This window comes from Empidonax traillii, unplaced genomic scaffold, assembly GCF_003031625.1.
Source record: "Empidonax traillii isolate 1590-97213 ecotype Southwest subspecies unplaced genomic scaffold, ASM303162v1 scaffold48:size2401408, whole genome shotgun sequence".
Classification (NCBI taxonomy): domain Eukaryota; kingdom Metazoa; phylum Chordata; class Aves; order Passeriformes; family Tyrannidae; genus Empidonax; species Empidonax traillii.
Genome location: NW_020955241.1, coordinates 2,025,595 through 2,038,216, shown reverse-complemented (window position 1 = coordinate 2,038,216; position 12,622 = coordinate 2,025,595). Strand labels below are relative to the sequence as shown.

Genomic DNA, 12,622 nt, shown 5'->3' with positions numbered 1-12,622 from the left:
ACACATGATCCTTTTTCTGTCAAAGAGCATTTTGCTCTTCGTGTCACTTTTATGACATCTGATCCCTTTGAATAAGGAAGGCTAGTTACTGGCTATGATGTAGACTTGTCAGAGAGTCCAAACAAATCTTTTATAAAAGCAAGGAACTAGTAGGTTCAAGAGAGTGCCAAAAAGGAGAGGATGAAAAGCAGTTCAGCAATACCAGCAGCATTCTAGGTCAAATGGGCTTTGCAGAGGTCAGAGAGGCTTTTTCAGTCACTGAAGAAAGGATTGTGGGAAAGAAATAGGAATAATAAAGTTCAATATGTTAATTCTCCTCTGTCTGAAAATCTGCACTGTGTTAGTTCAGAAATTTTTCTTTCTTGTTTGCTAGGTGGTAAAAATAGTCTGAAATGGGAGAGGGTAGCAGACATTTACTTGCAGCAGTAGTTTCCTCAGTCTTTCAAGAGCCAGCAGACATTTTAGATAATGTTGTTTTGAGAGAGAGACTTCACAATCATTTTCAGTCTATATTTCAAAAGAAAATCAAACATTAGTACACAGACATTCACAGTTGTTTGTACATGGAAAAAACAATAGAAGGACTGGAACACTCTTCAGTTCTCATTCCCTGGCTTGATCCTATCTTGTATTGCCTTTGGTGTAGGAAACACCATTGCCAAAAAAGCTTTTGTAAAAGTTACAATACATTTCTGTTGTGATATCAACTAACAACAGACAAGTTTAACCTCAAGGAAGTGCTTAACTACCCAAATTCGTAAGGCAGGTTAAATGAGTCCACATTGCATTTATTTTTCAATGATAAGAGGGTAGATCTAGGTAGCTAAGTTAACTGTCATTAGTTTGGGATTAACAATAGAAATGGTGAAGATTCACAGTTTCTATTTAATAGCACTCCATTTGTAACTTTCTGATGGTATGTCTGGTGAGACATCCTTTGTGAATCTTTTAATTTTTTTTATTGTCTAGCATGTAAAGGAATGGATTTACTTCTGTTTACAGGGTTTGCGCAGTGAGAGTTCTTTAGCTGCAGTTAAAGAATCTATTGGAAAACATGAGCATGGGGCATGAGGCTAGGAAGGAGACTGAAAATGTCTCATTATGTGAGAACTGGGAGTCGGATGCAGAACTGTGTGAGTCAGCAACGTGCCCTTACAGTGATGAAGCACTAACCACAGACCGAGTTGCACTAGCAAAAGCACAGCCAGCAGATCAGAGAAAATGATTACTACCCTTTACTTGGCTGCCATGAAGCCACATATGAGTCCGTTGTCCAAAAGTGAGTCCAGTTATGAGTTCTCTAAAAGAAGGTACTGACAAACCAGAGCAGAGGCACCAGAGTCTGGCAGAAGACATCAAAGACATACATGAAGGTGCTGAGGCAACAGGGCTTATTCAGCCTGCAGAAGGGAAGAATAAGGAGAATTTGAATATTGTCTTGCATTGAAGAGTGAGCCAGACTCTTCTCTGAGATTCACTGCAAAAGGATAAGACTGCAACAGTGACAAGTTGCAGCTAGAAATATTTTAGTTTGACATTAAAGAAATGTTCTTAAGTGGGAGAAGCATTAGACATTGCCCAGAGAATGATTCACGATTTTTTCCAGAGAGGCTGTGGGGTCTTCATGCTTGGAGATTTTCAAAGCTCAGCTGCTCAAGGTCCTGAGCGACTTTGTTGAAACTGGAAGTTATCCTTGCTTTGAGGAGGACATTGAACTAGGTGACCTCCGGAGGTTCTTTCCAAATAAAATTATTCTGTGATTTTGTGACCTAAATGAGCTGAGCCAACATTAAGCTGCTCTACATCCTCATTTTGGAGGAGAGCTGGAGCTGCAGAGCATGGTATCTCTCCTCAGCATTTCATTTTCAGTTTCTACAAGGCAGTTACAGGAGTTGGGAGAGAAGGAATGCCTCAGAGCTTGAGCTATTCCCCCACTCCTCTAATACTATTTTTAGTCTATAACAGTAGTCATTTATTTTCTCTTTGTTTCTTTTTTTTTTTTTTTTAATAATATATGTATGAAGGCTCAAATACGCTAAGAAGAATGTTGAATTAAAATAGTTTTAATTATGATAGGGAGAAGACCACTCATTCTTTGTCATACTTTAGCTGTACACTGAATGGTTTTTAACATTTATCTCTATGTACAAGTTTTTGATCAATGAGCAAAACTAGTAAAATATAACAAGAACACATTGTACCTGTATGAAATCTCTTAAGCTAATCCTATGTTGTTTTCATTATCTCTGTAAATAATTGCCACCACAGATGTTTTCTTTTCCCATTTCTCCCATCAGCCTTCTTCAAAGTGGATGAAAAAAGTGCACAATTTTTTAATACTGATCTCTGGTGATGGTCTAACTTTTTACTGCCCATACAAATAATTAGAGCAGTGTTTCTTTCTGTTGCTAGAAGTTTTAAGTACTGTCATTGAAAGAATTATGTTCTAATTTGAGGATCATTATAAGAATTAATATTCTTGAACATCAAGAAGTTTGTAGTATTTTTTTACAACTTCATTTTAATAGACCATTTCAACTATGGTGAAGCAATTTTACTCCATGAAAAGAAAGTTTTTTGCAGTGGAACAAATGATGAAAGAAATTGTAAAACAATTACCAACCTCTTAGCAAGAGTCAGATGGGCTAGAGGAACTCTATGTCTCTAAAACCCTTGTGAAGTTCAGATTACTCATCATGTAGGGGTGAATTAACTGTTACATCTTCAGAAATGCTGTTGCATGTACTGTTTCTGTCATTATTGAATGTGACAGTAAACCACGAGCAGTGCTGTAAAACCAGAAGGTCATAGCACTTTCTGAACAGTTACAACTTACACCCTGTGCCCATTGGACTCAGAAGGAGTGATGGCTTGGGCTTTGGTGACTGATTTTGGAAGTCCAGGTAGGTGGGATGTGCATCTTTCAAACACTTAGGTCTAATTTTAATCTCACTCAAATTCAATGATGGTTACTTTAACAGTAGTAATCAAAGTGAGTATTTTACTCGTGGTAGTTTTTTAACTATTGAATTAAACCTTCATTTCTGAAAGTGCTGATTTGCATTTAAACAAGGTGAGGTTTATCTGTCTCCCCATCATTGGCATTCTGTATGAGTAATGTGTACATATATGTGATATCAAACTGCACGAGTGCAGATATGACTCCTCTAAATTCAGAGTTCAGTGTTTTCCTAATTACTTACAGACTATTGAGATTAAAGCGACAAGATCTCTCTTGTTTTAAACGAGAAGCTCACATTCTTTACTCATGAGCTCTTCTCTTTCCCTCTTGATGATCATGGGCAACATTCTTGCAAACAGACACCCCCTCTGCAAGAAAGCCTTTGTAACATGTGGTTGACCTAATTGTGCAGCGACAGCACTGCTGCTGAGAATCTGGAAAGATCCCTGCTACAGCACTCATGTGGGCTTAGCAGTGTCTGCAACCTGAAGCAGGACATAGGTAAGCAGCAATGCAGGGCACTGAGGGACTCTCTCCAGTTTCACTTGTGGGTGAGATGTCCCACAGAGATTTTAGAATGACTTGGAGACCGTGGGCCAACTTCTACGCCCCTCTCAATATCATGGCCCACCTGATGCCAGTGAATGGGGTCACATGTTAATTACATATTTGAAAACTCAGTCTTCTGAGGTACAGAAGTGTTTCAGTAATATGTTATCTGTGGCAGTTGTTACTTGTATGTTCAGTCCTGAAGTACTTGCTGCATCCTCTTTCTTAAGCTGGATATGTCTGCATGAGGTTGTGAAGATCAGAACCTGAAAGTGTTGTAGCGTTATGAAAGAGAAAGGAGAAGCAAATGTTGAGATTCTTCTTTATTCAACCAACAAATAACCTCAGTATCTGCCATCATTGTGATCACACTGCATTTACTGTGTGATGGTTTTCTGCATGTGCATCCCCTTGGAGAAAAAGAATATGCAATAATTGCAAGGCAGAATCACATCTACTACTGGATGTTGCCCTGTTCTCCATGTAGAATTAGAAAGTTTTATAAGGTATATCCTGACTCCTAAAGTTAAGACTACTCAGAAAAGTTGAGGTAGGCTTTTTTCATGTCACGTATCATTACCCAGTAATGCCCATCCATCTTCAGTTTGCCCCAGTGAAGACTTAATCAAGCATGTAGAAGAAAAAATAGTTCTTACTTAATCCATCAAAGAATGGCTCAAGTTTAAAACAGAGGTGGTTTGGTGCTGCTCTTAGCTGAAACAAGGTTGTTAACATGACACAGAACCATCACTGTCGTGCTTTATGTGTGTGCTTTCATGTTCAGACAAGTAGCCAACAACTGTTCAGTGCTGTGCATTAAATGTGTTAAAAATTCATGGATCTTCTTGGTGAAGATAAAAGATAGGGAAGTGCTTTGACAAACTGATAGGCTTGGAAAGGGGGGGTGGTGTTTTGATTTTGCATGAGTAGAAAGATGTCTGTTTGTAGTTCTGTGCTTCAGGATAAAACTGCTGTTGAATGAGGATGTTCTTATTCTGGACTGGATGATTAAGCTGCCAAGACCTAAACGTAACAGGGATCAACTTGCACGTGGACTCTGGTAATAAGAGAATTGTTTTTCAATTTATTTGTCCATATGTGAGAACAATGGGCTGGAGGTGGAGATGCTTCCATCGAGCAGGGAGAGACTTGAGTGTTGTTATTACTACAGTAATACCAAATAGGGCTGTGTGACCAAAAGGATCTAAATCCCTGAGCAGAAAAATGCAGGAAATAGTTGCAGGCAGGCAAGAAGAGGATGAGGAAATGAGAGAGACAGCTAGGGCAGAAAAGGCTGCCATCCTCGTGTCAGGATCTGGGAGTAAGTACTTCGTTATAAATTGCAGTGCCAGCTATAGGGCAGAGGTCATTCATGGCATCCAGGTGACAACAGATCTGGCCTATATTTTATAGAAGTCTCTTTGCATCAAAGTATACTGCATTGTTCATTGCTTCAAAATCTTCCCATGTGCTTCCATTCCTCAACTTCCGCTCTTTTAATTGATTTCTTTGCTATCGTACTTTGTCCTGGTTTTAACATGTTGTTTTTACTTATGTTTTGATGGTGAGTTGTTACAGGGCTTTTTTGTTTGTTTCTTCACTGTCTCTTTTGTGCGGGTTTTATTATTTGATGCTCAATGTCAAATTATTCATATTTTTGCTTCATGTTGGTGTTTTCCTAACTGTAGTTCTGTCTTGAGCCCACTCAAATCCATTCAGTGACACATACTTAGTTCCTGTAATTACCTTTTAAAATGGAATGATCTCTTGGATTAAATCTAGAATCTAGAACTAATGTTACAGAAAATAAGGTCAAAGAAATCAAGTAACATTTCTTCCAAAGTTGCAATAGAGTCTTTGGATCATCTTCCATCATTAATATCAATGCCTGACAGCACTTAAAACTTTAATCATGATTTGCAACCTTCTGAATTTTATTGCTTCTGCTGTCAGAAATCAATTTCAGTACTTAATGGCATCTTGTAACCTCAGTCAAGGAGAATGTTGGCTTGATTTTTATTCTAGTTTCACTCTGAGTTTCACTGCTAAACTACACCCTTACAAAATTATTTTTGACATTCTTTGACAAAGTTGTTTTCATTTCTCTGACTTAAAGAAAATATCTTTGTGTATACAAAATAATTCTGAAGTATTTCTCTCCATTGATAATTTTTATTGAGCTGTAGCTTCATGTAAACTTCAAAAAGTTGTAGATTCTAACCATAAAATACAGTGAAGTGTATGTTTAAACTTAGTCCTGCTTGTAGACTTGGGACTTCACCACAAGTGTCTGAAAGATCAGACCATAAACTGATGTTTAATCTTTCTTTTGCTTACTGAGGTTGCAGAAGTGAATGGCATACACTTATAATTTCAAATTAAACATTTAGATTAGTCTTTATTGATTCCTTTTGATCAGGAGACAAATGTTTGAGCTTGATTCTGTCTTTCGTCACTCAATAATTTCAGGCATTGAAATTATTGACCTTGTTGGGAGTTCCCCTTTAATAGCATAATTGCATGATGGAGTCTAGAGTACATTTCTTAAGGGAAATTTTTAAAAAATTGTATTTTTTACAAAAAACAAACAAACAGACAAAGAAACTACTAAAGGGGGTAGCTCACAGGAACCAAACTAAGACAGAGTATGAGAAAATGTACTGTGTCTAATCGCTCCAAATTTGCAACTTTTAAAAGAACTGAACATGCAAAGGGCATATCCCTTGATCTTCTTTAGAAGTGGCTAAACATTGGAAAAGTTTCTGCTTTGGGCATGGTACTGTCTACTTTTCTGGACATTTATTAGTAGATTTTATATGCTTTGAAAAATAGAGAACTGTTATTCTCCCACTTAAAGCAAAATTGGAATTGAAGGGTGGTAAAATAAGTGATACCCAGTGGACCAGCAGTAGATTTGTTTACCAGTTCAGTATCCTGACTGGGAAATACTGCCTGTTTTTACCTGTATATAGACTTCTTATTACAAATGTCATTACCTATTTGACAGAATGAAAGAGGAATAGTGAGATTATGTTGACAGAAGGAATAACAGGAGTGATTTCTTGAACCACATCATTTAAACTTGGGTCTTATTATTCCCCAAGAAACTGTTCCTGGAAAGTTGTTTCTTCATGGAGTTAGGGAAACTGATTAGCTATGAAAGTTATAAAACCCAAACTCCACAGAACTGGCAGAGCAAATCACCTTTCCAAAAGCAAAGAGCATAATTTTTGTCACTTTTCAAATCATCTTTATCTTATATACAAGTACTGAGCTCCCTCCTACCATTTCTAATGTACTTCATGTGGATTTTTTCCAATTACAAAAGAATGGCTCTCTGATTGATGTACTGATGACTTTGAGCTAACTTTCCTTGCTGTATTTCATTTAGAGAGCCTCCTGTCTGCACATGATAATGTTTGTATAGTGGATGACACAGTTCTGGAGCTATCAGAGGTGGAAGAAACGGCATCAGAAAGCAGCTGTTTCGCGTCTGAGGACACCACAGAGGACTCTGGTGTTGTGAGCTCCCCATCTGACATTGTATCTTTGGATTCACAAAATGACAGTATGAAGCTGAGAGACATCAAGCTGGTCAATGGCTACATGGACTCAGCTGAGGCGGATGCGATGTATGGCACAGACACATGCCCTGCAAAGAACGCCTCCTGCGATAGCGTGGAATCTAACAGTGCTCCACAGAGGTAAATATTTACTTGCCACCAGCTCTGGGAAAATGTCTTGCATGTCGTCCTGGTAGGGAATCATTTAAGAAAACCAACTTATACTTTCTTTAGCTCTTTCATAAACCAGTACCATTGCCAAGTGACTCCTCCCAGTGGAACGCTCACTGCCAAATCCCCTCCAGTGACATGCTTGTAGCAACAGGCAAAGGTCACTTTTTTGTTTGAACTTGTAGTTACATTTCTTGCAAAAGACCCGCTGCCCTCCAGAGTTGATTTGTTCAAGGAGTCTGAAATAATTTTGTTACTGTTCAATTTATTTTGTATTTCTGATAGCATCTGAAGTGTTTAAAATGTTACTATATGTTGATCCAGAAAAATGACATGGAGGTCATATAATGGAAAATGCAAGCCACCGAGAGCCAGGTGGAGAAGGATTGTATTCAGTGAGGTTTGGAGATTAGTTTGGGAGTGTGTGCATACATCTATATATATATATATATATATATATATATATGTATATAGTCACCTACTGCTAACCTCCACTGGCATTATACCTTGGGGTGTTATTTTTCAGCATATTTTTTTTTTTCACATAGACAAACATTTTTCTGCAGTTTTTCCAAGAAAAGACGAGAACCTGGAATTTAACTAGGAACTGCCTTCAAGCACAAATGACTCTGACACTGTTTGTTTGCCAAAACTCACATAGTTGGTGGCAGGGCTGCAAAGGGAACCCAAAATTTATTGGACTTTGCAAATACAAACTGGCTAAATAGGAAGCTGTGCCTCCAGCAAGGAGGGTGGCCTGGTAATACTGACAGGGATCCGCTCTGTGTGATGCTGCAAAGTCATGGGACGGGGGCCAGAAATTCCTCTGAATTCTCAGTTGACACAAAGTCTGTGCTTTCTGGTCTCTCTCCATTTAGCTGCTAATCTGTAGCCCCTTCATAAGAGTATGTATCATGACCTAGTTATTTCCTTCCACACATTTTTGAGTGAGACCTTCATCCTGGATTGTGCAGTGGGTGATAACTTAGGGATGAATTAGGCCAAAGTCAGTATTTAACCTATTGGAATGATCTCAGGGTTTTTCTTTATCTGTCAGTATCAATGGGGACAAGGTCAAGCCTCACTTAGATAGTTGCTCATAAACACATTTTTCTTGTGATTTGTCCTTTTGCAGTGTCTTAGGCTGTGAAGCAGTTTCTGTTGGAAGGATCAGATAGGCTACTATTGTAACTGCAATTAAGATTCCAGATGTGATCCAGAAAAGCAACCCATTAATTTCAGTACATTTAGGTTGGTCCTTGTGAGATAAATAGGCTATTCCTACACTATTGCACACAGTATGGGCAACAAACAAGAGGAGCTGGAAGCCACTGTGCAGCACGAAGGCCATGATGTAGTCGCCATCACAGAAACGTGGTGGGATGACTCGCATGACTGGAGTGCTGCTGTGGAAGGCTACAAGTTCTTCAGAAAGAACAGGCAGGGTAGGAGAAGTGGAGGGGTGGCTTTATATGTTAGAGAGTCTCTTGACTCTGTTGAACTTGAGGTCAGCAATGATAAGGTTGAGTGCCTGTGGGTCAGAATCAGGGGGAAGACCAACAAGGCCGACATCATCATAGGTGTCTGTTACAGACTGCCCTACCAGGATGATGAAGGGGATGAATTATTCTTCAAGCAGCTGGCAGATGTCTTGAAATCATCAGCCCTTGTCCTTATGGGTGACTTTAACCTGCCAGATATCTGCTGGGAGCTCAATACTGCAGAGAAGAGGCAGTCTAAGAGGTTCCTGGAGTGTACAGAGGACAATTTCCTTCATCGACTGGTAAATGAACCTACCAGGGGTAAGGCCCCGCTAGACCTGCTGTTTACAAACAGAGGGGCTGGTGGGAGATGTAGTGGTTGAAGGCCGCCTGGGAAATAGTGACCATGAAATAATAGAATTTTCAATACTCAGAGATTCCAGGTGAGCCAACAATAAAACCTCTACGCTGGACTTCCAGAGGGCAGATTTTGACCTACTCAGAAGTCTAGTCCAGAGCATATCCTGGGAAACAACCCTTGAAAACAAGGGGGTTCAGGAAGGATGGATGTGCTTCAAGCAGGAAGTTTTGAGAGCACAGGAACAGGCTGTACCGCTGTGCCGAAAGGCAAGCCGGGGGGGAAGACACCCAGCTTGGTTAAACAGGGAGATTCTGAAGGAAATCAGGGATAAAAAGAGAGTTTACCAGCTATGGAAGAAAGGGCTGGCTACTTACGAAGAATTCAGGAAGACAGCTAGATCACGCAGAAAGAAAATCAGGGATGCAAAAGCACAATTTCAAGTTAAATTGGCCACTTCTGTTAGGGATAACAAAAAGTCCTTCTATAAATACAGTAATAACAGAAGGAGGGGCAAAGAAAACCTCCATTCTTTGATGGACTTGGAGGGAAACATAGTTAATAGAGATGAGGAGAAGGCTGAGGTACTTAATACCTACTTTGCCTCAGTTTTTACCAGTAAGACAGGTGGCCCTCAAGGCAACTGGCCTCTGGAGCTGGTAGACAGAGACAGGAAACCAAATAGCCCCCTTGTATTCTGGGAGGAAATAGTTGGTGACTTACTGAATCATCTGGATCCTCACAAGTCTATGGGACCAGACGGGATCCATCCTAGGGGGATGAGGGAGCTGGCAGAAGAGCTTGCCAAGCCGCTCTCCATCATCTTCCAACAGTCCTGGCTCACTGGGGAGGTCCCANATCCTGTGTGCAATCACACAGCAGCTACAGGATGGACAGGGGATCAGACCCAGCCAACATGGGTTTAGGAGGGGCAGATCCTGTTTGACCAACCTGATCTCCTTTTACGATCAGGGGACCCACTTGGTGGATGAGGGAAAGGCTGTGGATGTGGTCTATCTGGACTTCAGCAAAGCCTTTGACACCGTCTCCCATAATATACTCCTGCCAACCTGGAGAGGGGTCCATAGGAGAGCCACTGAGAGGGCTGGGGCACTGGAGCATGTGTGGTATTTGGGGCAAGGGAAGCAACTAGGTTGTTTGCCTTGGGAAAGCAATGTGGGTAAGGAGGGACCTGATTGCAGTCTTTTCCTAAACCAGAGGAGGACTATGAGGCTTCTCATAGGATATTCTCAGGAATACACTGTGAAAGGACAGGAAGCAACTGTCACCAGCTGCCCTAAAAGAAATAAAAATTGAATATAAGGAGGAAATTCCTTAAATTGGGAACTGTTAAGTAGTGGAAGAGGTTGCCCAGAGAAGTTAAAGAACCTTCATCTCTGGAGATTCTCAGAACTCATGCAGGCAAAGCTTTGGGCAGCCTGGTCTGGCTTTGAAATTAGCCCTACTTGGACCAGTAGGTTGGACAAGGCTTCCAACTTATTTTTTGCTGTGCTTTATTTTGCTAAATATTTTGTATTTATCTAATATATGCATAATTATAAAAAAGTGATTTGGGATTAAAATAGGGTACGGTTGTTGTTCTTTGGAGAATGCAATTTTTTTTCATAAATACTGGGGGTTTTTTAGACTCTGGGAAGGCAAAATTGCTTCGGATCAGCTTTAGTATGTGGCAAAAACTTAACATTTGTGATGTATTTTAATCTTATGTCAGCAACCACTTAGATTGACATAACAGTGATGCTGATAGTAATAACTGTTAAAAGGTTATGCTCTGAATGTGCCAGTAATATTTGAAGGAAAATCTAATTCCACTCCTAACCTATCTTTGTAAACAAAACAGCTTTGAAAATTGTGCTCCTCTAAATCCTTTTGAGGTCAAGTTACTAAGTTTTCAAAAGCCACTTCCTAAGTGTAGAAGGAAGGAAAAAATAGTTTTTTAAACCTATTTGCATGAAATTCTTTTTTTAATCAGATATAAATCACTTCTGAGTACAATTTTGGGTACAGCCAAATCTGGAGAACATCAGTTTCCACTTCCACTGTCAGAACAGCTGCCACCCCACTAATAAAATGTGTCAGGAACTCTGAAACTGTACATAGTTCTTTGATGAACAGGCTGCTTTCAGGACCAAACCAGCCTCTTAAATCCCCAGACAAGTCAAAATGCACTTCATGTGAATAATTGATACCAAGCTCTTCCGAGCTTTAAATATATTTCATAAGCTACAAAACTTGAATGAAAATTTTACGCAGAGTTTATTCATTCCTTTCTATCTTCTTCTTGGTACACTAGTGATCCGTGTACCAAGATCTAACTCAATTCTAAAAGGAAGATAACAACAAAGAAATTGAAAGAACATGTTGCTACTGTAAAGTACCGGTGGTTAGCAGCAGTGAATCTGAGTCCTCCTTGAAGCTGAGCACTACTGAAGCCAGAAATTTTATTTAGTGACTAATTTGGCCAAGGCATGGGAAAAAAAGGTTAACAAGAGTAATGGAAATATTTAGCTTGTCATTTTAAATTGTAAAGCTGACTAAAACTTGAGCTTTTCACCCAGTGAAATAACAAATTCCTAAGGATTTATAATTCTGTGTACTAAAATCATTTTGTACTCTGTGGGTTGTGAAAAGTATCCTTAAAGTGGAAGCAAATTATACTTAGAGTGTGAAAGGCTATAAAAAGGTCCAGGTAGTATTTTGCACGTGCAAATGTAAAGAACTGCAGTGAAGCGCAGAATCAAGTCCACAGTTCTTATCTACATTTGGTCCAGAGGCTTAGCCTGTGCTCCAAGAGATCAAGAATATTTTGCCATGTTGCTTACTTTAGTTAATTGCATATTTAGTTTTAAATTCATTTTTCTTCAAGTTTCTGGAATTGTTTACTGGGTGTCCTGGGTGATCTCTGTGTGACTGAAATGCCTGATAGCATCAGAATATCACATCAGGGTCTTCATCTGCTGAAGTCAAGGAAACTTGTGAGCATTTAAGGATACAGTCTTCGACATGCGATAGGTTTGTCAGCACATAGCAGGATAATAGTATGTCCGGGTCGGAAATGGCATGTACCACAGACGTTGCACGCACAGAAATGATAGCCACAGCAGAGCTCAGATCTCATTCAGTTCCCAGAGCATGGAAACAGAAATTTCTAAAAGAAAGTACATGGATTTTAGGGTTTCCAACCTGATGTTTTTGCTCTGTGGTTTTGTTTTCCAGTACATGGGGGCAACTTGCAAGTGCACTATTTTTTGTTTGGTTTGGTTTTAGGATTCTTCTTCAAGCAATAGTGATCTAAATACACATATTAATTAGCAATTAGAATATCAAAACAAGTGTCAAAACACTCTACCCTTAGCTCTGCCTCTAACCTGTTAACCAACTTGGTCTCTGCCCATGATACCCCCTTCTGCCACTGACTGTTTTTTAAGGTAAAAACCATAACGCAGCTATCGTATCTCATGATCCATTTGTACAGTGCCTGGTGGAGCAGAACCCAGACTTCAGCTGGAGGTGCCAA

The 12,622-nt window shown here is 39.6% G+C and overlaps 1 protein-coding gene across 1 annotated transcript in view; it reads left to right on the top strand.

Annotated features, from left to right (window-relative positions):
• Positions 1-3,364: 3,364 nt before the first annotated feature.
• Positions 3,365-12,622, top strand: part of LOC114055150 (protein cordon-bleu-like) — a 29,290-nt gene continuing 20,032 nt past the window's right edge. Inside the window, exons 1-2 of the mRNA XM_027878986.1 lie at positions 3,365-3,463; positions 6,903-7,215. Coding sequence (XP_027734787.1) covers positions 7,082-7,215 — 134 coding nt within the window. The 5' untranslated portion in view covers positions 3,365-3,463; positions 6,903-7,081. The remainder of the gene's footprint in view (positions 3,464-6,902; positions 7,216-12,622) is intronic.